The sequence below is a fragment of the Mustela lutreola genome, chromosome 14 (assembly GCF_030435805.1).
Source record: "Mustela lutreola isolate mMusLut2 chromosome 14, mMusLut2.pri, whole genome shotgun sequence".
In the NCBI taxonomy this organism is placed as follows: Eukaryota; Metazoa; Chordata; class Mammalia; order Carnivora; family Mustelidae; genus Mustela; species Mustela lutreola.
Genome location: NC_081303.1, coordinates 50,430,563 through 50,453,988, shown reverse-complemented (window position 1 = coordinate 50,453,988; position 23,426 = coordinate 50,430,563). Strand labels below are relative to the sequence as shown.

General features: G+C 57.2%; 1 protein-coding gene across 18 annotated transcripts in view; it reads right to left on the bottom strand.

Annotated features, from left to right (window-relative positions):
• NFASC (neurofascin) overlaps positions 1-23,426 on the bottom strand; it is a 178,454-nt gene that overhangs the window by 26,822 nt on the left and 128,206 nt on the right. For 8 of the 18 annotated variants that reach the window (XM_059145864.1, XM_059145870.1, XM_059145875.1 and 5 more), the window contains 17 exons: positions 22,880-23,064; positions 21,478-21,609; positions 19,004-19,147; positions 18,225-18,336; positions 17,794-17,960; positions 16,951-17,098; positions 15,617-15,741; positions 14,651-14,695; positions 13,299-13,400; positions 12,795-12,992; positions 11,915-11,985; positions 10,426-10,648; positions 8,388-8,503; positions 6,543-6,747; positions 5,260-5,382; positions 4,052-4,225; positions 1,633-1,647 (listed from right to left, as the gene is read on the bottom strand). In XM_059145864.1, the coding sequence (XP_059001847.1) occupies positions 1,633-1,647; positions 4,052-4,225; positions 5,260-5,382; positions 6,543-6,747; positions 8,388-8,503; positions 10,426-10,648; positions 11,915-11,985; positions 12,795-12,992; positions 13,299-13,400; positions 14,651-14,695; positions 15,617-15,741; positions 16,951-17,098; positions 17,794-17,960; positions 18,225-18,336; positions 19,004-19,147; positions 21,478-21,609; positions 22,880-23,064 (2,285 nt within the window). The remainder of the gene's footprint in view (positions 1-1,632; positions 1,648-4,051; positions 4,226-5,259; positions 5,383-6,542; positions 6,748-8,387; positions 8,504-10,425; positions 10,649-11,914; positions 11,986-12,794; positions 12,993-13,298; positions 13,401-14,650; positions 14,696-15,616; positions 15,742-16,950; positions 17,099-17,793; positions 17,961-18,224; positions 18,337-19,003; positions 19,148-21,477; positions 21,610-22,879; positions 23,065-23,426) is intronic. The other 10 variants (XM_059145866.1, XM_059145869.1, XM_059145878.1 and 7 more) reach the window with 6 other exon arrangements.

The window sequence follows — 23,426 nt, the reverse complement described above, 5'->3', positions numbered from 1 at the left end:
AATGGGGAGCAGAAGGTGGGGGGTTCGGAATGATCACCTCTCCCTCTCAGGTGCCACTCATGAGAGCGGCAGCACAGGCTGGCACAGATGCTTGCTGGCACGGCGGACTCCCTGCTACCCGACCCACCTGCCTCGGGTCCCAGGGTGCCAGAAAGGGGGAGGTGGGCTGGGAGCTAGTTGACCAATGAGCTTCCAGTGGATTCTCTTGGTGTCCTGTGTCTCCCCCTCCTATGTTCACTGAGCCCGCTTAGGCTACCCTGAGCACCTGCTAGAAGAGTTCCAGAAGAAACCCCTGGGCCAAGTTGCGCCAGAAAGTCAGGGCAGCCTGTGGAGTACAAGGATGGCTTTCTCCATGGTCCCCACACCCAGGACATGTGTCTTTCTCATATCCTAGTGGAGGCTGTTTGGGCCCTGTGGGGAGGCACTGGGATCTACCAGCCTGGGCAATGATGCGGAGGGGGCATGGGGAGCTGGGGGCGTGGAGAGGGAGGGATGATGGCTGCGCACCACCCACAGATCTGGCAAAACAAACACAAATCGAAGGAAGCAGGGTGTGCAACAGAAATAGAACCAACCTAAAATGGGGGTGGGAGGAAACCAGATCTGGTAGTCATCTTCATAAGCCAACCCTCCAGTTCCTCACCTGCTTCTCAGTCCACCCCGCTGCCTAGACCTTCAGGAGGTTCTAGTGATCCCTGGGCCCCTAGCCTTTGCTTTGCCAGGGTGAGCCTTGCCCTCAGCTGCAGAGGATGACAGGGAAGGAGCCGTGGGGTCCCCTGCCTAGCATCCCCAGCCTGAGGATAGGCCTTCAATAGTGACACGCCCAGCATAAAGGCTTAACAGGAGGGCAGCGGTCAGCGGGCCTCGTCCTAAGTCGAGACCTGCCCACCCGCTCCTCCCTTCTGCTGTGCTTTTAGCTCCCAGACCCCAAGAGTGGCGGCTGTTCTTCATGCTGGAGACTCTGAGAAGCTGGGTTTCTAAGGGGCGAGGGAACAACCAGCCCATGGTGCCCACGGAGACTCCAGGTCCTGGAGCACCTGGCCCTATCCAAGGACAAGCTCAGTTCCGGTCACTGCCCAGAACCCACGGCAGACGGCAGAGCTGGTGCCGGGCCCCCATGCCGCGCGCGCGGGCTGCATGCAGAGCGCTCGCCCCTAGGCACCCTTTCAGGGGATGGCAGCCGGACCGGAAGACAGGAGCCAGCTGCCTCCACTCACAGGCCAGCACTCCTTTCAGGGGCACGGCCGGCCACCCAAGGACGGCAGACCCCCTCTCTGCACCCCGAGCTGTCAAAACTAGGCCAGGGCCCATGTCAGTCAGGGGAAGGAATCACGCAGCTTCCAAGAAAGCTGCAGGTGCAGAGACTAGGTCTGGAGCCCGTGTGTGGGGGAGCCCCTCCTAAGCCATCCGAGGGGAACCAAGAGTAAGTGAAGAGGAAGAGGGGGAAGCTTTGACCTCCTCTGGTCCCGTCCTCCACACATGGCCTTCTTGACAGTCTGGCTTCCCAACCCCTGAAAGAGACAGTCTGGAACATGCTTTCCTCCTGGGCTCCCTCCTTCTCCACCCTAGCTGGGCGGGCTCCGCCTGCACTGTCCCATGCCATGCCCATTACCTCTGCTGCTGGTACGGTACCTGCGGTTGGAGTGGCTTCAGAACACAGCGCCCAAGATGGCCAGAGAGAGGGAGAAAGGATGAGAGAGGGAAGACAAAACAGAGCACAGGTGAAACCACAGGACAAGCGAGCAGAGAAGCGTCTGGCTCAAACCTGACCCAGACAGTGTGACCAGGGGCTGGCTACTGCCCTGAGGATGCCAACTGGTGTCCAGGGTTCATGGTCAATTCCATGGGCAGTCTGGTATGTTCCTATAGAAAACTTTCCACCCGGATCTTGGAGACCTCTCTAATACACTCTGATTCTACCTCCACTCAAGGACTACCCACTAAGGGGTGGTCGTAGGGACGGTGAATCTCAAGTGCTTTGTTTCCAGGTCTTTCCCCAAGGGTGTGTCTTCCCTGGCCAGGCTGGTCTCTATGAGGAAGGTTGGGTGACCTTCCGGGATGCCAAGAATTGTGGGCATAAAGAGGACGTCAAACCCAGTCAAAAGGATGGTTCCCGTATCTTTGGGGGAAGATGGTGAGTAGCATTGGGACAGATGGAGGAGGGGTGACCCTGTTTTGTGAACCCTCCCCCACACCACCTTGGCCTTGGAAGGCCCAGGAGCTCTCACAGATGGCAGCCCTGAGGCCCCCGCTCAGAGGGTCTTCTGCCCCCTGTTCTTTCCCACCAGCAGAACTTTATGAAAGAAGAAACCCAACTGTGGATGGGGAGTCCTAAAAAGGAATTCCTGAATTTATTGCAAACCCCTAAATGGAGAAGAAAGTCTCCCTTTGTCCTCTTGTCCCCTGGGGCCCCAGAATGTACCCTGTGGTGGTCACTAGGGCTTGACAATGGCGTATTTGTTGATCTGATGTTCTGTTTTGGGCCAGGAATGGGGAAGGACAAGAGGCTCTCTTTATGTCTCTCCTTATAGAATTAAGGAATCAGGAAAGCGCGTTATCCCCTTTCTGGCCAGGCTTTTGCTAAGTGCTGTATTATTAGCTACTTACCCAAAGTCCCCCAGCCCTAATAAACTGCCCTAGTGCCCAGGGGCGGTTGATGAGCACACTAGGAGGGGAGTTTATTGTATGGCTCATGCCCGGTTTATAAGACCAGAGAAGGACTGTCAGCCTTTCTCCAGGTCCTGCCCGTCCCCGCTCCCGCCTGCTTAGCCTGGCCTGTTGGCCCAGGGGGAGGGGGACGATGGGCAGGGCTGGGGAGGGATGCAGGGTGGCTGTGAAGCTGAGCTGGGAGTCCCTGCAGCAGGCCTGGTAGGCCCAGAGGAAGAAGCCCTGAGGCTCTGCTGGGGTGGGGAAGAGGTGCTTGGGAGGTCCAATGTGGGCCAGGGTCAGGCCGTCAGACCTCAGCTTCTGGGACAAGCACTGCACAGAGTAACCTGTTGTCTACTTCTAGAATCCCCATTCACACCGCCTCTTCCCTTGCAAAACGGACCTCTCCTCTGCCCAGCCTTTGCATGGCCACTGCACCTGCCTCAGCTCAACTTAACATTCCTCACGTGGGACAGCAAGGAGATATTCTTGTGGCTCTCCCCTCCTGGACCATGTCCCTTGTTTTTGGCACCGTGTTCAGACCTCACGTGGCAGATGCTCAGGAAACGGCTGTTGAACACACCACTGCACCTCTGGAAAACGAGGTCTCCTCCTACAGCCTGGCATCCTGGATGTTCCAGGTGCCAGCACGGTTACGAGTGGGCCTGGAGTCCCCTCTAGTGGCCTTCTTAGGCAGGCGCAGCCCAGTGGGGATGCTCCGGGGCTAGGAAGACGCCAGGAGCCAAGAGCTGAACCAAGAGCTGCTCTCAGGAAAGCTGGCTTGGCCAGGGGCTGTTTCCCAACGCCCTCCCTGCGCACGGCTTGACACCCCACCCAGCTCAGGCTCTGAGCAGGGCTGACACCTGCTGTGCTCACGCTCCTGGCGAGTAGCGTCGATCGAGGCTGCTTCCCTCTCTCCTTGGCTCCGTGTGCCCACCGAAGAGGTATCCCAGAGCCGAGCCGTCCCCCTGCATCCTTAGTAGCACTGCAGTCCCCCTCCCCCACCATGGGCGAACACTGCCGCAGCTCTCTGAAGTTCATTAGCACCTTTACTTCCCACATGCTTTCCCTCATGTTGTCTCTACTATGGACCCAGGCTCTCTTTCCTGTCCCCCATCCCCCCAAGGAGGACAGGTGACAGATGTTAAGTAGCTGAGCAAGTCAAGGCAAAGTGCGGGTCAGGTCTGAGTGCCATTGTCTAAGAAGATCTGAGTTTTCCAGATACACCTACCTCTCAGCATAGGGGATGGGTTCTCTGGTATCCCGTGCGGGGGCTGGAGGACCTGCAGCCTTATTTTCACTCCAGCCCAGAAGGCTGGCGGCCAGAAGGCCAGGTGAGGGTGTATTTCTAGGCATCGGAATTAGCCGGGACCTTCCACCCCCGAGGCTACTGCAATGCACCTACCTTCATTCGGGGGTGCTGGTGACTCCTCGGTGACGGCTTCCCCAGAGCCCACCTGCGTCCTGGCACTGAGGGTAAAGCGGTAGCGCGACACGGGGTCTGCTCTTTGCATCGTGAACTTGGTCTGATTGGGAGAGAAGTTTTCCACTATCTGCTTTCCTAATTTGGTTCCATTAACTGGGGAGAGATAGGTAAGTGAAATTGAACTTGAGCAGCAGTGACCGTGATAGGTTATATCATCTGCAGCTGGAAGGAGAAAGCCTTCCGGACCCTGCTGCAAAGAGAACAAGGGGAGCTCGCCCCAGGACCTTAATGACCCGGGGGTTGGGAGATTGGGGTTCAAGGGCAGAGACCCGGGCAAAACTTTCCAGCTCTTCAAGGACACCCCAGGGCTCAGGCTTTTTCACTGATCTCATTATCTCCAGCTCACTGTAAAGTTATGCAGCGGGTTCTGAAAGATTTAGTTTATAATCCCCAGGCCTTTTCAATAAGGACAAAACTTTTAAGGTCCTTTCTTCCTTTCAAACACAACTAGGGCAGAATCACTAGAGCTTTTGTTCATTAATGCCTCCTTTGTAGAAGGCCTATTCAGTATACCTCAAAGGGGGACGGTCAGGCCAGAGATCATTCAGAACAGCACACAAGCATGCAGCTGGCTATTAAAATCGTCCACAGCACAACACCTGGCCCTTTGAGCTTCCCAATGAGGTACAACATCGGCCACTGTGGAAGCTTCTCAAATGCAAGGACACTGCTGTCCGGACAGGGGGACACTAAGCTCTTTCAGTGAGGTCTTCCCTACCTGGGCTCCTGACATAAACGGTACCTGGTTTAGCTTCCCCGAGTGCTGTGTGGATTCCCCTGTGTGTAATGTATCCTGTCTGATGAGGCACAAATACGGTCTTTCCTAGACTCACTTGTAGGTGTTGGAAACTCTAAGATCCCCGAAGGGTAGGGCTGAATCCCTCATTACACTGGAAGCTCCTGGCAGGAGGAGCTGTGCTGGCGGGGGAGGGGGGGAGGTGATGGGGAGGACGGGGGTGGGGGGGTGTCTCTGCTTCCCCTAATCCTCTAGGGGAACTTTCTCCCCGGCACCTCCAGCCCTCTGCAGGGCACTCTGAGCTACCTCAAGCTTTTCTACTTCGACTCAGTGAAATGGTGAGGACGGGGCTTGTGAATCCCAGATTAAGAGAAGGAAGCGTGGAACGTACAGGCCAGGTATTTGAGCGTGTATCCGATCAGGATGCCATTGGGGTGTTCCGGGTGATCCCACTCCAGGTTGATTGTCTCCAGGTTGGGCTGCCGGACTCGGAAACGCCTGGGGGCACTGGGTACTTGGGGAAGGAGGAGAGGGCAGGGGAAAAGAAGGGGCGGGCAGAGGCAGGATGAGGAGACACAAAAAAACAGAGCACAAGTATGAAGGCATTGACCTGGGGCAACCCCCATGTGGGACAGCTGCTAAGCCAGAACCCACGGGAACCAGAGGGGGGACGAGAGCCCTTCGCCCCATCCAGGATGCTGCTCCCTACCCCTGTATCTCCTCCCCATTTAGGACAAGCATGGCTCAGACTCTGTTTAAATGCGGAAGAAGTCAGTCAGGTTTTCCTTTAGCAGCTACTGTGGATTCAGCACACGTTAGGCTCTGTCCCTGCAAAGATGCCTTCGAGCCAGCAGGAACCAACCAGAGCTGTGGGCACAGAAGCTGTGGTTCCCAGTCTCAGACAAGGTTCCTCACCATGGGGCCCAGCAGCAGGCCCAGGCCTCCGAGCTGAGAATGCAGGGTTCAGGGGTCAGGAGAAAGCAGCCCAAGGTGGGCCTCATGGACAGGGCACCAGGAGCGGGAGCGACGGGGAGAGGCTGGAGATGAAACGCAAAATGAGGGGGCTGGAAAGGTAGGAATAAAGAAATAAGAGGGAAGAACAAAGGAGGAGGAAGAGAAGTAAAATGGGGGGGAAGGCGGTTAAGAAGGGAGGGAGGAGAAACAGAAGAGGGCATAGCAAACGCTGAGCCGGTGCAGCAGGACATGGTGAACTTCACAGGTGTCTGCCTCCCAGGCCCAGGGGGACCCGGAACCAGCAGCAGGCAGGGCGCCCCCTGCAGGGCCACCGCACACATGGGCCAGCTGTCCTGACAGAAGCTTCTGGAGCACAGTGCTGAGAGAACTCTGAAGGTCCGGGATGCTGGGGAATAAGCCGGTGCTTCTGGTGGTCAGAGTGACGGTGCTTCGGCCTCCAAAGGTGGGGGTGGCCTGGGTTCCCGTAGCGCCCTTGGCTGTGGGGGTCCGTCTGCTGGCCCGTCTGCAATTCTGTCAGCAGGCGGCACAGGTCTTCTCTTGAGACACAGCGTCTTGTCAGGCAGGCCAGCCCGGGGATGGAGCACTTTGGGAACGGCTCGCAGGATGCCGGCGCCTTGGGCTCATGCAGAGGTCACCTTGTGCTGTCCGGCCCAGGCCCTTGTCCTGCCCCCACCCCGAAGAGCTGCAGGCCAGACCTACCTCCTTCCGGGGTGGTGAACTCCTTGGTCTCACTGCGAGGCCCATCGCCTCTCCCATTGACCACGACCATCTCCAGCTTGTAGTTACTGTAGGGGAAGAGGCGGGACACCACGCCACGGGGGCGGTCACCAGGGAAGCTGGCTTGCTGCCTCTTCTGAGACACCCACAGGTTCTTCAGCAAGCTGCTCTCCCTCCAGTAGTAGGCCTTCGGGACAGAGGCGGGCCGGTGAGGGGATGGTCAGGCAGAGCTGGGTTAGTTGTTAGTGGCTCTGGGAGTGACTGGTCTTCCCTTTGCTTGTCACAGGCTCCGAGTCCCGAGTGCCCTGAGCAGCCCCACCTAGGGCTGGGGGAGCGGCCCGAGAGGCCCCAGTCCTCGACCCCTAGCAAGTACGAACTGCTGTCAAACAGGAAACAGGGGTTTGGGGCTCAATCACTTCCTGAGCCACATGGGCTCTCTGGAAAATAGGCAAGTTGGCCAAAGTTTCTGGTAGAAAGGCCCCTGATTTCCAAGCCAGGGAACGAGTTGCTCAAGGAGTCCATGCCGGAACCACAAACACGGGCCAAGGGTCCGGGCATGGAAAGCTCTCTTCTGGGCTCAAAGGCCACATCGCCTGGAGTTGGATTAGTATGGTTTAGCTCGGCATCAGGCAGGAGTTGAAAAGGACAGGTTACTCCCAGAAGTCTGAATAGGAGAGCTGATTTAATCCTTTGAAGTCAAACGCTTTCTTTTAAAATTGTTTGGAGCCCTTTAGAATGAGCTAGATGCATGTCCAGGTCCGTGGACAGCAGGCTGCCTGGTGGCGAGAGCGAGGATGGGGTGGCCTTCGGAAGGCGGCAGGGTTATGGGTAGATGAGAGAGTTTGGGACACGAGGTACAGTTAGCGGTAGGGAAGGTGGCCCAGGTCAGGCTGTCACACCAGCGTCACCTGGGCCTCCAAATGGCTAAGGAAGGCGGAAACCCACACTTTAGAAGGGGACCCAGTAGGAGCTTTAGCCAGAAAACTCTCCGGGCAAGTCGGTTAAGGGTACGAGTGCTGGGGAGGAGCTCATTCAAGCGCACATATTTTCTTGCTTGCCTTCCCCTGCCTACCGAATCCATGGCCCCAGAGAGACGGATCCCCGCCATTCTGCCTCCGACTGTCCATCAGCCAACTCTCAGTGACGTCCCAGTCACAGAACCTGCACTAACCCACGCTTACAGCTGCCATCACCTCCCAGACACGTTTTGAATAAAGCTCCGTGTAAGGGAGAGCCTGGCAGAGCCTGGTTTTCTCTCTACTCTCCCCTCTCCTCTTCCAAGAGGAGAGACATGTGAGCAGAAACTGCCCGCAGGCAGGGAGACCCGGCGCAGCCAAGGGCCTCGGTAACCCACAGGCCCGGTAATCCGGAGTTGGTTGCGACACGGGGAAGGTGTTTACACCTTTTGGAGGCTCTGCCTGGGTGTCATGAAACCGGACCCGGTGAGGCAAGCAGCCTGGCGGGGAACGCGAGGAGAGGGGAGCGGTGCGGCTCAGTGGGGCCTCAACGCTTCTCCTAAGACACAGGTGTGTGCGCTCGCTGGTGGAGGAGCGCAACGGGCCACGCGCGGCATCCACCCGAGCCCGGCGCCCTCTGTGTGGCTGTCCGCTGAGCAGTGTCTCAGCCCTGCTGTCGCAGGACACATCTGGGGATACCCGCATCATCATTCTCTGGGGCTATTTTGAACAGGACATCATCTTGAATCAACTCTGGATCCCACAGCGAGCCCTAGAACCCCTTCCGAGCAGCCTGTGGCCCGCGTCTGCTGGCCCCTTGCCCTGGTTAGCAAGCCGGGTAGTTAGGCCGGGCTGGGAGCTGTTTCCTCACTCGGTACTCCCTGAGTTGGCCCTGCACCGTGTCGGGGTAGACGCGGTTCCACTGAAGGCTGATGGCCGTGCTGTTCAGGACTCGGATTTTAACGTCAGTGGGTGCAGCCCTGGGATCTGCAATGCGTTGGGACAGAGAGCCAGTTAAGCAAGCGGGGCTGGCCCCTGGACTCAAGAGGCCCCTCGGACTTGTTCTCGGCTGGCCGGTGCCTCCACCCCACTCTAGTCACGGGGTACTCCATGAGGCCAGGACTGTTCCAGGAGATTGCCCTTGGGGAGTGGGGGAAGGCCAGGCCAAGGCTGGGAGAGATGCGCCCCACGTTTAGAGGGAGATTATCTGCTAGCCTCCCAGCTGAGCAGCCTCCGTTTGCTCGCCCATCCCATGCACTACCCTTTCCACCTGCTCTGCGTCCCGGCAGGCTGCCCTCTCCGGACTGTGACAGCTGCCCTCCTCCCCCTGTTCACAGGCCCCTGGAGGGGTTTGCTTAATAGGCAAGGCCAATGGGAGACCCCAGGGCAGGAGGAGAGGAAGGTACCAGGTCCTCTGGCCACCTCTCTGTGGGCTGCAGGGCTGCTACACTTTTCTACCCAAGGTTCTACCTCTTGCTCGTGGGGACTCCCCCATCCGCTGCCCCTTCAAGGCTCAGAGTGTTATACTGGGCCTGCTGTTGCTAGTCCTCTGGGTGGCTCCTGATACCCTGCTGTTTTCCCTGGAACCGCATCCTCACATTAGAGATAGTCCCCTCTGAGTGACACTCATTTCCCACTAAGACCCTGCAGGAAATGTCAGCCAGGCTGAAGTAGCCCTAACCTCGTTCAGGAGGGGATTCTGATTCTTGACCCTCTGAAGAGGGAGACCCGCACTCCCCCTGTTCATCACACTCTGCTGCAGTATAGCTCTGCCCCGCCCCTCTGGTAGCAGAGCACAGGCGGAGGGGGCCGTGGGAACTGTGGGCGGGGCCACGAAGTCCACGACTAGCACTACTCGTTCCATACTCACCAGCCAGCAGTTCCTGCCAGTCTCCTGTCTGGACGTGTCTGCCACCACGAGACAAGGAGCAGGGTGGACAGAGTCTGCTGATACTATCCACTTATCCCCAAATGGGTCCAGTCCATAATCACCTCCAGGGAAGTGGTGCACGGGCCCCCTGCCTCACTTCTTCCCACCTGGCTGTCAGGCACAACACGGGCCCTACTCTTGACCCCAGCAGTGGGGTCCCCAAGACTCTCTCCTCCCTTCCTTCTGTCCTCCTCTCCACCTACCTACGTGATCTTTTCTCGGATCACCCTGATTGGGAGGGGCCCCCCTGGCCCTCCTGCTCTGCTCAGCAGCCTACTGAATTACTGTGTGGGATACAGGAAGGCCACTGCCATCTTCAAAGCCAGGGATATACTTCTACATACATGCCCGGAATCTTGTTGATTTACCAAGGCTAGCCTCCAAAGAACTCTTTGCATGCTCAGTTCCAAGGGTTAAGAGCAACACTGGGATGCCAGCAGGTAGCTGGTCTGGGTTATTCCAGTCTGGGGCTCTGGAGACCTCTATTTCTCGAGGTTTCCCCTGGGGAGCCAGGGAGGAGTCTGGCCTGTGGCCCTGCTTCCTTTGGAGGAGTCTGATTGTGGCTCTTTGGGAGGGAGAGTCCTGGAGTCTTGGCACTAGTAAGGGTTGACATTCAGGTAGATTAGAAGGCCTGGCTTCTGTTTTCAAGCCTGACATTTGCTATTGGGTAATACTGACAATGGTTTTCCCTTGCAGGGCCTCAGTGTTCACATCCATGAAATGGGAGTATTGGACTAGCTGATGATGTTCAGTAATTCTAACTACCTTTCCGGTGGTGATAACATTTCGGCTCCCGACATTATCAGGGGCCTGTCTGCCTGAGGTCACCATAGGGAATTTCTCTTTCCTGGGAACCAGCAATCCTCTCAGGATGTTCTTGGCAGTCTCATGACCCACCCCGAGGTTCCTGGGCTGCGAGGCTGGCTGTGAGCAGCCTGGCTGGGAGGATCCTGGCTGGGGGATGGGGGAGGGTACTCACAATCTTCCCCGGAGTAACCGATGACAGTGTCTGGCTCAGGGCCCTTTCCAAAGTCATTTTCGGCCTGGACTCGGATCTCATAGGGCACGTAGACGGGGGTCTGCCCCACCACGTAGCGGGAACCCCAGACTGTGACATTGTTCCACGACTCTCGAGTTTCTCTCCGCCGCCACTTGACGATGTAGCGCAGGTTGGGGCCAAAGGCGGAGGTGGCGTTCATGGGCTGAGCAGGGAGAGATTGAGGGCAGGGGTGGAGCCCAGACCTACCCACAGCCTGCACCCTGCCCCAATCTGCCCAGCACCGCCCCCTTGCGGCACTGGGAGAGCAGGCCATCCTCACACTGAGTCCTCCAAAGCCCAAAGTCTTACGAATTCAGCGGCATGTAGATTTTCTGTGACAGTTTTCACCCGAGACCTAGTCTCTCTGAGTCCCAGAGCCACCCACGTTTGCAAGTGCATAGGAAGCCAAAGATTTATGTTCAACAGGACTCTCCCGTGACCGATCGGTAAGCAGAACAAAACAAGAAAATGACAGAATGTTCTTTGACGTCGGAGAAGGATGAGTTTTGGTTTAGCCACAGCATGCCGGCTGCCAATGAACTCAAAATTACAGAACTGGCTTGGGTTCTACTGAATCCATGTGTGACTATGTTGTCCTGCCCAGCAGCTAAGGTTGGGTACAACTCTGCTCTTTGTTCCCTAAGGGCCTGGTCCAGGAAGCAGTTCCCTCCAGAGCTGTAGACCAGGAGCCGGTCCTTGCAAGGCCCTGAAGATGAGCCCCAGTGTTTTGGATCTGGGCTCAGCTCAGCTACCTAGGCTGCTGTGAGATTGGGTCCCCAGAAGATGGGGACAGCCATGATCTCACACGTTGTATCTCCCTGCTTCTGTCACTCCTGGCGACAGCACAGAAATGTTAATATTTCCATGGCTGAATGTGCATCTCTCAGACTTGGAACTGGTTTTGGAAAAAACTCATTTTGAGACCACAAACCAATTCTCGTTTGGAAAACAGTCAGAGAGCCAAGATGAAGATGGGATTATTTTTTTTCAAACCTGGCCCGGAGAGTTGATTTTACGTCCTCTCGTTCCTTCCTGGACTAAAAGAAAGCCTGCACTCAAAGCAGCTTGGGGGCTGGTCTCCCCTGCACCCAAACCCCAACCATCTCCAGTGGGAGGACCCCAGGACACAGTAACACTAGGCACCGATGTTTAAGCTAAATCTTTTCTACACCCTCCTTCTCCTAGAGAAGTCCATTTTCCTTGCTGGTACTCTCTGATTTTGCCAGACGAGCTGCCTATGTTCCTCGGTCACCTCTGCTCCTGTCTCCAGTCTGAAATCTTGCTCTTAGACAACGCTCCTGTCTGGGCCCTGCATGTCCAGTGCAGAGAGCAGCCTTGGGGCCTCAGGCATATACGGAGCAAAAGGGCTACCAGCGCTCAAGGTCAAGAGAGCGGGCCCATCGGGAGATGGGCTGGGAGGGACCCTTACCGTCCACGTGATCTCCATGTTGTTCTTCCTGGTGCCTTCTCCCTTCACGTCGGCAGGATTGGACTCAGGGGCTGGAACCCAAGGGGGGTGCAAAGTTCAAGTCCAATGTGCATTACCAGGGCCTCTCTCCCTCCCAGCCGACCAGCCTCTTCTGCGGCCATCCCTCCTCAGCATCTCTCTGCACACCGACCCACAGGCAACTGAACTTCCTCCGTGGTTTTCTCCTGAGGAGGACGTGCCTTCCTAGCTGAGACTGAACATCCCCCACCCTCACCCAGCAGGGCTAACTTCTTTTGAGTTTTAATCCCTCACTAGACAGCATTTATCACAAGGCTTTCTGCACTTTGGATGGTCCCAACAGCCAACGCAATGTGGATTATCCCCTTCCTGGATTAGCCACTAAGTAAGTTTAATGTGAGGTCGGCTTATCCCTGGCATTCAGCATTTTGGGGGAGCAGCACCACTCGCAATGAGTGGGTGTATTTTCAGAAATCTAAATTACCCAAGTGTGATAGGGAAAGAAATCTGAGATAACACCAGACTATGTATTTCTATGGCAAATCATTGCCGTAGTGCTTCCCTGTACAGCAGACGATCCAGAATTATTAAGGATATTAGTAATAACTGCAGTGAGCATTTACTGGGCACTTACGATATGTCAGACATCGCGTAGGTACCCAGACCGGATCTCCAGACCCAAGCCTCCCAACTGCCCGGGGATGCAGGCAGTGTTGCTGTCATTCCTTGTCTCAAAGCTCAGGAAGTCCAGCCTTGGAGTTAAATGGCCCGCCACGTTCATGTGGCCAGGAACTGGGGGGACTCAGTGGGACCTCAGGGCAGCTGGGTTCAACGCCTTGGCCATCAGCCCTCGGGTACTCACGCGCCCCACTGGTCCGGTAGCGCTCGGAGGGGAGGCTGGGGTGGCTGCTGCCCACCTCGTTGATGGCAATGACCCGGAACTGGTAATTGACATATGGGGACAGCTGGAGGACGGCAGAGTTGACACTGCCCGGGAACTTGGAATGGTCGTGCCAGACCCCAGGCTGGAACTGGTCCTCTTCGAACTGGACGACGTAGTCTGAGTAGGCAAGGAAGACAGCGCTGTTTGGGAGCTGAGGTAGCAGACTTCGGTGACGTTCTCCTGCGCGGTTCCCACTAGTCTTTACACTCTCCCTTGGGGAGACAAAGGCACAGGGAGAATCCCCCCACCCCAGACACTGAAAGGGGAGCCAAGGCCTCCATGTGCTCCGCGAATAGCCCAGGGCACGCGTCAGGTAAGAGGGAAGCAGGACCAGAAACCAGGGCAAGGCCTCCAGCAGCTACCAGTAACCAGGCTGCCGTCCATCCCTCTTTTCTGGATTGGCGCGCAGGGCCCTGGGCTGACCTGTGATGGGGCTGTTGTTGTCATCCCCTGGGATCCAGGTCAGCCTCACGCTCCTCTCCGCCAGGTCTGTGAGCTCCAGGTCCCGGGGTCGGTCTGGCCGTCCTGGCAGCAGAGGAACAAGACACCACACGGGACTCCCCAGTTAGAGCCGGCCCGTCCCTGCACTGGCCCCGGCCTTGGACACTGTCCTACGATAGGTCCCGGACGGGCCGAGGTCAGCACCCGCAGGAACCAGCCCTGGCCTTCCTGGAAGGGTCAGCCCAGGGCCCACCCCAGTTCCTCTTCCTGGGCCGAGGAAGAACAAAGAGGAGACTTCAAATTCCACCACCTCAAAAAATCATCAAAGGATGTAGGGCACAGAGAGAACCGAGAACCGGGACCAACCCATCCCCTGTCTGTGGCTATTCTTAGGGTGTGAGCGTTTGGAAAATGCTGCCCTTTCCATGAGACCCATGCTGGCCACCTGGAGGGAAACTGGGGAGGACGTGTGGGATCCGGTCTCATTTTCTCAGGATAATTACCTTCTACTCTGTGTGCCAAGGCTTGGAGGGGGCAGGGGCTCAGTGGGATGTTGGGAGAGCCGAGCGAGGTGGACTGGTTAGGAGCGTGGGAGGGACAAAAGCAGAGGACCAGGCGAGGGTGGACGTAGGGACACAGTCCAGAGCTTCGGTGATGGACAGCAGGACAGAGAAGCCCCATCAAGCCTCCAAATGGGGCTGGGGACAGCACTTTTGGGGGACCCTGTCTCACTGGACTTCCTCAGTGGCTGCCAGGGCCACCCTGGCCTGGGGACGAGGCCACCTCAGCACTGCCGGTGGGGTATGCGGGATGTTTCCCCATCCTGGCTGCTCGGGCCAGTTAGCTCAGTGCTCCGGCTGGTTACTGGGAGCATCGGGAAGGCGGGTCACAGGAGCCCGCGTCTGCGTCTGCGTGCACGCGTGTGGATGCCAGCTGGGAAGGGGTGTGCCGCCACAGGCGGGGCTGCAAACAAGCCGGGCTGTGGGTAATCTGAAGAGAGGGCTTTCCCAGCTGCCCCCTCCGTGCTTCTGAGACCGAAGCTGGGGGAGAGAACAGGCCCCCACCAGGAAGTGTTGAGTGTGGCCGGAAGGAAGGCATGGGGAGGAACAGCAGCCGAGGACTTTGGAGCCCCACCTAGGAAAGGCTCAGGAAGCCCAGAGTCGGGTGGTGGCTGGGTTGTGAGGAGAGGGCGGGGCCCTTGAAAGGCATCGGAATTGGCAGCGAGTGGCCTCCCCCTGGCACATCCTGTGCTGTAGCACCTTCCTCCTCAGACCCCACTCTCCCTGCTACCTGGACAGGGCTCTGGCTGGGGTCCTGTGATTAGTACGAATTACCTTTGGGCAGGGCCGCCAAATGGTTAGTTGGAGTGGCCTGATCAGCTGCAAGGTAAGATAGGTTATCCAGGTTAGCAAGTTATCCAGGGTTACAGGTGTTCTAGAAGGATGGGAGTAGGTGGCCAAGGGTTGAACAGCTGCCCTGGGCAGAGGTGTTCTGGGCACAACTTCGCTTCCATGGAGAAACCCCCTGCCACCCCTCAAGCTTCCTTTGTGGCTGGTGCTTGTCTCCTTCCCATCCCAATGCCCCCGTGGGCCTGGGTCTGCCATCCCCGGCAACTGTGAGTCACCGCCACTAAAGGGATGGAGCGCACCAACAGTAACAGCAATACGACGCCCGAGAGAGGACAGAGGTGAGGAGGGGACACCCAGGCATGTGCTTCCCTGGATGGGAAAGGTGATCTTCCCCTGGGATTGAGGTCGGCTCCATATTTACAGTCTGGCTTAGACACAAGGCAGCCATGATGGAATCGGTTTGCTAAATGCAGGGCGCCCTACAGAATCCCGTCAGGAGACAGGCGCAGGGAGGGAGGGAGAGGGAAGCTGGCCGAAGGTGTTGGTGGGACCAACTCAAAATGCAATCTGCCTTCAACGATGGATTGTTTTAACTGGGTACAGAGGTCAAAATGATCTTGTGATCATCAAAATGATCTTGTGACAGTGACATTTTTGGACAGTGTCTAAAAAAAATTTGTCCTCTGTCCACCTTCCCTCTCTCGTTCAGGCATCCATCTGTTGAGGATTTGGGTGAGTTAATGATTCCCCTCAGAGGTAAGGTGCCTGGCACAGCTTGCTCGGAAAGGAGCGCCTTCCTAACCCTTAGATCAGAAGGAGGAGATCACTGTGTCTGCCCAGCCCGCTGACCACAGGCGATGGCCTGGGACCTGCCCAGGCTCCACCGCTTCTCTGGGATCGGGAAGGGGTGGGACGGGGGAGGGTCAGAGCGTGTGTGAGCATGGCTGTTACCTAGCACAGTGAGGTAGGCCTTGGCCAGGTCCTGGTCCAGCTCAGTGCTGGCAACACAGGTGTAACTGCCCTGGTCCCGCTCGGCCACACCGAAGATGGTCAGGGAGTCGTCTTCCTTCTTCATCCTGCAAGGGCCCCAGGAGGGGTGGGGAGGAGGGTGAGTGGGCCGATGGCGGGGAGTGGGGAGCTCTGCGCCCTGCCTGCTGTCTCCCTGGAGTGGGGATGGAGGGTGAGAGGGGAGCATCACAGGCTGGGCTGGGCAGCCACAGCCCCTGGCAGGGGACAGGAGGCTCCCTCCCATGGTCTTCACCGTTCCCTGGAGCTCTTCAGTGCTTGACGGAGAGGAAAAGGCAAGTGGGTGAAGCAGAAGTGGCTCTGACCCTTGTTCATGTCCTCAAACTCTACCGTGTCTACTCTCTGTGCATTTCTTACACTGTGCCCCCCTCCCAAATGAGGGTACAGTTAGGTCCACCCCCCAAAAGGCAGGCTGGCTTCCCTCCCCTTCCCCTACTTCCAGCTGTCCCTTCAGTCCAGGCCGGTCTGTGCACCCAGGCTCAGGCCGGGTGTCCTGGGCTCCTCTGCACTGTCTCCTGCAGAGGGAGGTGGGTGCCACAGAGCAGGGTGCGCTGTGAAAGCTGTGGGTGCCCACTGAGTGTGGATGCCTGTGCCTGCCTGTCAGGTATGCCCCTGCAAAAGCCAGATGATCGTGCTGCTCCCTAGGCCTGACCCTGCACCATCATCATCCCCCCGAGATGTTAGGGGCTGTGACAAAGAGTCTCGCGGAAGGAGCAGCTCGGACCAGTCCTCGCCATCACAGACTGCATATTACAGACACCTGTCGGGACTTTTAGACACTGTCAATGCCTCTGCTCCCCCCACACCACTTGAATCTGGACCCGGGAGGGTGGTGTGGTCTAGTAAAAGCCTCCCAGGTGCCTATGGGCTGAGACACCCCCAGCTAACACCCTAGTGGCGGGCAGCTCGGGCCAGCCCTGCCCTCTGCTGGACAACAGGGGCACTGCAAGCGGGGCTGAGGACGGAGCGCCAAGGGGACCTCAAAGCAGAAGAGGGAGGGAGGAGGAGTGCGGAGGAGGGGAGAGGGGGAGAGAAGGAGGGATGAGAGAAAGGAGTGGGCAGAAGGAGAGTGAGACAGAAGAGGAGGAGAGAGGCAGAGAGCACGTGGGATGGGGGAGCCCCTGGCACAGCCACCCCACCCCCAGCAGCAGTTCCTGGGGGACACGCAGGATGCAGCTCCTTATGCCCGGGTTCCCTCAGTGTGTTGAGGGCAAGGAGGAAGAAAACGGGCCCAGACTCGAGAAGGAAGGAGCAGAAACCTGTTTCCGATGTAGAGAGGCTCATCATCCTTTAGCCAGGAGACCGTGAGCTTCAGGGAGGGGTCGTGCTTCACCCGACATTCCAGCTGCACCGTGGTGCCCCGTTTGGCCACCTGGTCCTCGGGCATCCGGAAGATCCTGGTGGGGTCTGTGGGGGAAGCCGAGGGAGCTCATCACTGGCGTGGCCTCTACCCACCACCCTATGTGGCCACACGGCGTGACATGCATGAAAGGTTAGATGGACCGCGGAAAATGGCAGAGATAACGTTCAGTTACATGAACGGTGGGGGTGTGTGTGTGTGTGTGTGGGCACGATTCCAAGGAGGAAACAGGTCCTTTCTCTCTGGTTTGGAAACCTGTGATTTCCTAGGGTGGTAGTGGGGTGTTAGTGGGGGTCTCACTCTTCTCTCTTCTTTTTTTTAAAAAAGATTTTATTTATTTATTTGACAAAGAAAGATAGCCAGAAAGGGAACCCAAGCAGGGGGAGTGGGAGAGGGAGAAGGAGGCTCCCCCCCGAACAGGGTGCCTGATGTGGGGCTCGATCCCAGGACCTTGGGATCATGACCTGAGCCGAAGGTAGATGCTTAATGACTGAGACACCCAGGTGCCCCAGGCTTCCCTTTCTAATCCCACGTGGACCGGGCTGAACAGGATCCTGCCCTTCCAGCACCCAGGCCAGCTGGAAGCCCTGTGAGGACACAGAGGTCCACAGGGAGGGCCCCATTAGGGAGTCAACAGGACAAGCAGTGAGTTGTCAAAGGGAATGGCGTGTGGGAGTCACTTTGAAGAGATGGCTTCCTTGGCTGCCCCAACCTGCCCTCTCCCTACCAACCTCTCCTTTACCTTTGACCTCCAGGCGGACCTGGTTTTCAGCTTTGCCCAGGATGTTGGTGGCGACACAGGTGTAGATGCCTTGGTCCTCTTTGCGGATCATCTTGATTTCCAGACTGCCATTCTCATAGACGTGGTAGTTCCCACCATCCAGGTTACTCCCCTGCCCGTTCTTAAACCTCACGACAGAGCAGCAGAACACACAGCACACTGAGAGAGGGCTGGTCCCCCGGACAGGGATCTGCCTCCCACTGCTGGGTGGCCCTGGCAAGTCTCTGGCCTTCTCTGAGCTTCAGTTTCTGCCTCTGCACATTAAGGGGGGCTGACCTCAATGATTGGTCAACTTCCTACCTATTCGGACCCCATAAGGTTGCCTGGTCTCACTGAATACCAATTTTGGGCCGAGGACCCCCAGGGGCGTGGCCTGGTCTCCTGGAACTTACCATCGGAGTGTGGGGATGGGGGACCCAAAGAACGGACAGTCCAGCCGTGTCCGGTTGTACAGGATCACCCTAATGAGCTGGTTCCGGGGTGATAGCATCCGGGGTGGCACATCTGCAATTCCCGGAGAATGGACCTTGGCTAGGGGGACCTACCTCCTCTGGTCCCCACCCCCCCCCCAGGTCTTCCACGTGCCCCAGCAGGGCAGCAGCATTTCAGGAGCCCTCCCTACCACCCCCCAATCCTTCCCCCATCAACCTCCCTCCTTTAAGAAGCCTCCCAGGGTTAGGGGAGGGAAGAGGAAGCTCATCTCTCTGCCCTCGACCTACCCTGTGTGCAATCCAGCTTTTGCAAAGGGTCTCCCCAGATTATACAGCAGCTACTGACACTGCCCCTCTGCACCCCAGCACATCTCTTGGTTGCCCCTGCCCTCTCCCTGATCTAGGAGTGACCCCAGTACTCAGAACCACCTCCTGCCCTGGGGCGCTGAGAATGCAGGCAGAGCTGGCCTGGATACACGGAGGGGGTGAGATGGGCCCCTCCCCGTCATCTGGAGACATGATCCTAGCAAGGAATCGACCGTCTGCACGCCCAGCCCCATGGATCTGAAGTTCCCCATCGTCCCTGGCAAACTCATCTTCTGTCTCCATGCTCCCTCCATCCCAGGCCCTCCTATCCCACCCAGCTGGGCCGACCTTCGACCTTTGGAGCAGAAGGTGGGCCCACGACAGGGGCAAGCCCCAGGGAGGCTGCCCCAAGGGCGAGGAAGGGGTGCGCTCACCCAGCACGCTGACGAAGGCGTTGGCCAGCAGGTAGCCATGCTCATTGGATGTGTTGCACTGGTACACCGCCCTGCTGCTGATCTGGGTGTCCCGGAAGATGATGGTGTCCCCAGCCACCTCACGGTTTGGGTTGGGTGGTGCCGCTGCGGACAGGAAAGACGTTCCTCATGAGAAACGGGAAGGGTGGGTAGAGGGCCCTTGGGGCTCTGACCAGGGCTCCCTAAGATGACTGGGGTGCTGTGGAGGAAGCAGCCCCCGGTGGCCCCCAGGAGACGCGGCTTCTGGCTCCACTGCTGCCTGGCTGTGTGACCTCGGGCCCATCATCAAACCCACCGGGGCTGCTTTCTCAGCCTGTCCGATGGGACTGTAAGTCCCTGCAGGACCCGCGTGAGAGTTGGGCAGATGCAGTTGAGAGCGTGAGCCGTCGAAACAAGAAAGGGGTTTGCATTCCAGCCACATCACCTCCAGCGTCATCAGCTCCTCTGAGCTCCAGCATCCTTGTGTGCAGAATGGGGATGACGTACCCCCTTGCAGGGTTCTTATGAGGATAACCTGAGATTTTATTACATGTCTAAAGTCATTAGCAGGGGCGCCTGGATGGCTCGGTCAGTTGAGCATCTGCCTTTGGCTTGAGTCATGATCCCTGGGCCTTGGGATCAAGCCCTGCACTGGGCTCCTTGCTGAGCAAGGAGCCTGCTTCTCCTTCTCCCTCTGCTCCTCCCCCCTGCTCCCTCTCTGTCCTGCTCTCTCTCCAGTAAAAAAATCTTAAAAAAAAAACCTCCTCAGCAGAGGCCCAGCACACACTGATTACTATTGCTCTTATTATTTTAATACACTTTGCATATACTTAAAGGTTTTGAAAAGGACAAAGGAATATACAACCGGATGAGACCTACCACCTTCCCATCCTCGGAGCAGAGCATTCCTCAAACATTCACATAAACCCTTAGGCTGATGCCTGTCGAGACTGAATGGGTCCTTAAATTTGCCAAAGCCCACCTGATCGTCCCAAGAAATGTGTCCTAAACCGAGAGAAGCTATTTCCTCCCGCAGCTCTTCCAGCACAGCTGGCTTGGGATGTAGAGAGCAGAGGCTGGGGAGTGGCCGCGGGCTCTCAGTCCTGTTCACACACCCATCCGGGACTGGGACAAATCAGTAAATCTGGGCCTCATTTCCCTCATCTGTCAAGTTTTGGAGAATTACTCCCATCCTTCTCCCACTCCGAGGAGCTTTACTAAAAGAACGATAATGAGCGGTATAAATTAAGTTTTCTAGAAACGTGAGGAATCGCCACTTTTCTCATCTTTCATGGGAAGGTGACTTTCCTCTGTAGGGTTTCTGGACTGAGCCAAGGTGACTTGGTTTGGACGGTCTGTGAATGCATCCAGGATAGCTCAGGCCGGTAGCCACAGTGGGGAGAGGGCCACCCAGCGTCCGGCCCCCGAGGCGCCCCGCCACAGACAGCAAGTCTGAGCCTGGAACTGGGGAATCAGCAGGAGGCAAATAAAGACAGGTCAGCATCTTTATCACCCGCCCCCAAGTCCGCACTCAGCACAAAGGCATGAAGTCTACGCCAGCAACTTCAACACCTCCTTCCCTGGCAATTCTCGTGGAGCCAACTTTCTTCTCAGCCGCTCCCTGTAAGTGACAGGTGACCTTTCCAGGGCCAGGGCTCAGTGGCAAGTCCTGGGCTCTGCATTTATTCTGTGGCGCTGTGGAGTCTGCTGCCTTTGTCTGCCTTGTTCCCAGAGTGCTGTCAGGACAGGGAGAACAGCAGAGGGCGGGCAACCTCTGCGTCTCTGCTCCTGCACAGGGCAAGGTCATGGGCTGGGAAGGAGCTCTGCCCCCAGCAGTAGATGGTGCAGGCGTCCGGCAGTCTCAGAGACCCACAAGGACATTTTATAAAGTAAATGCAACCGGAGAGACTATGATGGGAAAACTTGACCCAGAGCCCTGGCCGGAAGGAGCCCTGCAGTCACTTACTCCAGCCAGCAGGCAGGACTCAGTTTCCCCAAATCTGGGCACACCCAGGAAATGCATCAGTGCTTCTCTGCTCTCAGGGGGCAGTTCTTCCTCCTATCCAGCCTGGCTCTCGGTTTGCCCTCAGCAGAGAGTGGGGCTTGGGTAACTAAACACAGCAGCTTACTGAGCTCTGCTCTACCTTCCATGGCCCTCCCCAACTCAGAGGCCGGATCTCTGTAGACCTGGAAACTGGGCTGGGTGGTGGTTTAGGGCAGAAAGCAAGATTCAAGAAAAACCCAAGGGAGTTACATGCTCCCTAAATATGGGAACATAAGCATAGGTTTCCTGCCTCTTGAGATGCCTAGAGAGCTGGGATGCTCCCCAAGCAGTGGCCAAGGGGCTAGTCATTAACTTCCTTCTGTGCACCCAGGGCCGGCGCATAGGGATGGGGCCCTGGAGGCTCTGAAGGGAGGCCCAGCGGAGTCAAGTGGGACAACAGCTTGTTACTTACACTGCAGAGGCTCCCCATTTATCATCCACTGGACAGTGGGCTTGGGGTTCCCATTGGCTCGACACACCAGCCTCCCATCCTCGCCAGGAGCCAGGATAAGGTTCTTGGGTTCGTCCAGCCAGTAGGGAGCAGCTGGAAGACAAGCGGAGCGCAGGCCGCGGCGTTAGATGACTGGGGGCAGGCAGGAGACACCGACCGGCTCTCGCTGGGAAGGCAGGAGCCTCCAAGAGCCAGCTCCAGACCCTTACCACCTGCCCAGGGGCTCATCCTCATGGGACGACTCAGTCCAGCCTGCCTTTGGTGGGCTTGGCTCCGCAGATGCTTCCCGCTCTATTTCAGGTTCACAGAACAATAGTTCTAAACTGCGGCCGCCCGTTAGACTCCTCTGAAGAGCTCTGAACAAACATGGGCACTGGGGCCCAGCTTAGACCTACTAAGTCTGAATTCTCAGGGGAGGCTGGGGCAGTGGATGCTTTTAGAGCCCCACAGGTGTTCATGATGAGCACCCGAAGGCGACAGTTAGTAAAGCAAGCCCGGGATCCTGGGGCTATTGCTATGACATCAGACCATTTAGAAAAGACCTCAGGCATCAGGCTTTGGTTAGAGCAGACTGGCTGTCCCTTCCAACTGGGAATATGTGGAGATGGGGATTTTTTTTTTTCCTGAGAAGTTCCTGTGGATTGATCAGATTCTCAAAAGATCTTGATACTCCCCAAAAGGTTAAGAACCTGGTCTAAGTGGAGCGCTGAAACCAAAGTCATCCGGTCAACGGAGCGAGGGCTTCCCAAGTTCTTGCACTCTCAGAATCAGACCTCATCGTCCCCATCATCCGGTCAGCGCCAGGCTGACAGGGACTGGTGTACCCCATCACCCACGGCCGGGACCTATAAAGGCACGTGCTCTATTGCCCACCACAGGTCAGATGGGCCATCGGCACCATGGAGGGAGGGAGGTGGCTTTTAAAAAAATAATCTGTGCTCTGATAACTCCCCATTTTTAAGAGAAAAACCATGCACAAGTACACAGACAGCACAGAGCTAAGACGACACACCGTGAACGGGAATGCAAAATGTAAGAAAGAAATGGGGCTGTGTGAAATCCAAATGGCCCATGGGGGTACTTCACCTGTGGGGGGAGCCCAAGGCAACACAGAGAGGAGGGGGATGGTCAGGGTGCAGCTCCTTCCCCTCATACTCACTGTACACACACACACACACACTCTCTCTCTCTCTCTCTCACATCCGGGGGGGTAACGCTGTCCCTGGCAGATCACTATTGCCACTAGCCAGTGTGCCATCAGGTCTCTCCTACTCCCCCCGCCCCCTCCTCCCCGTGGAGGGAAAGGTACGCTGTGGCGTGCAGGGCTGGCAAATCATCATAATGAGAAATACACACAACGTACCCTTTACTCTCACCGAGATCGTGTGCCGGGTGCTGCCCATCTTGTTGGAGGCCAGGCAGAAGTACTCCCCGGAGTCCTCCTCGGAGACGTTGGTGATGCGTAGAGCCTTGTTAAAGTTCTCAAACTTAGCCTTGTCAGAGGGGAGGTCCCCCCCCTTCTTGTACCACGCGATGTCTGGCGTCGGGCTGGGAGAGGAGCGAGCAGGACACAGGGGTTACCCCCAGCCCTGGGCCTGCTGCTCTTCCACCGAGCCTGGGCCACCCAGGCATCCTGGAAGTGTCCAGGCGCTCAGGAGGGTGGACGCTCCCCTGAGAGCGGACCTCTCCCGTACGGAGGGGGTGCTCGGCCACAGAGCACCGAGAGCACTGCTGGGAAGTCACACGGGTGTGAACACACGTGCAGGACATTACCCCGTCTCCTTTCCTCGTCCATTACCCATAAAGAAGACAGCTAGAAAGGGATGGGAATGATGACGCTTTGCAAAAGCCCGGCTAGGGGCTGTCTGTGTCTCTTTTCGCCCCCTCAGACTGCGGCACGAAGAGCCCCT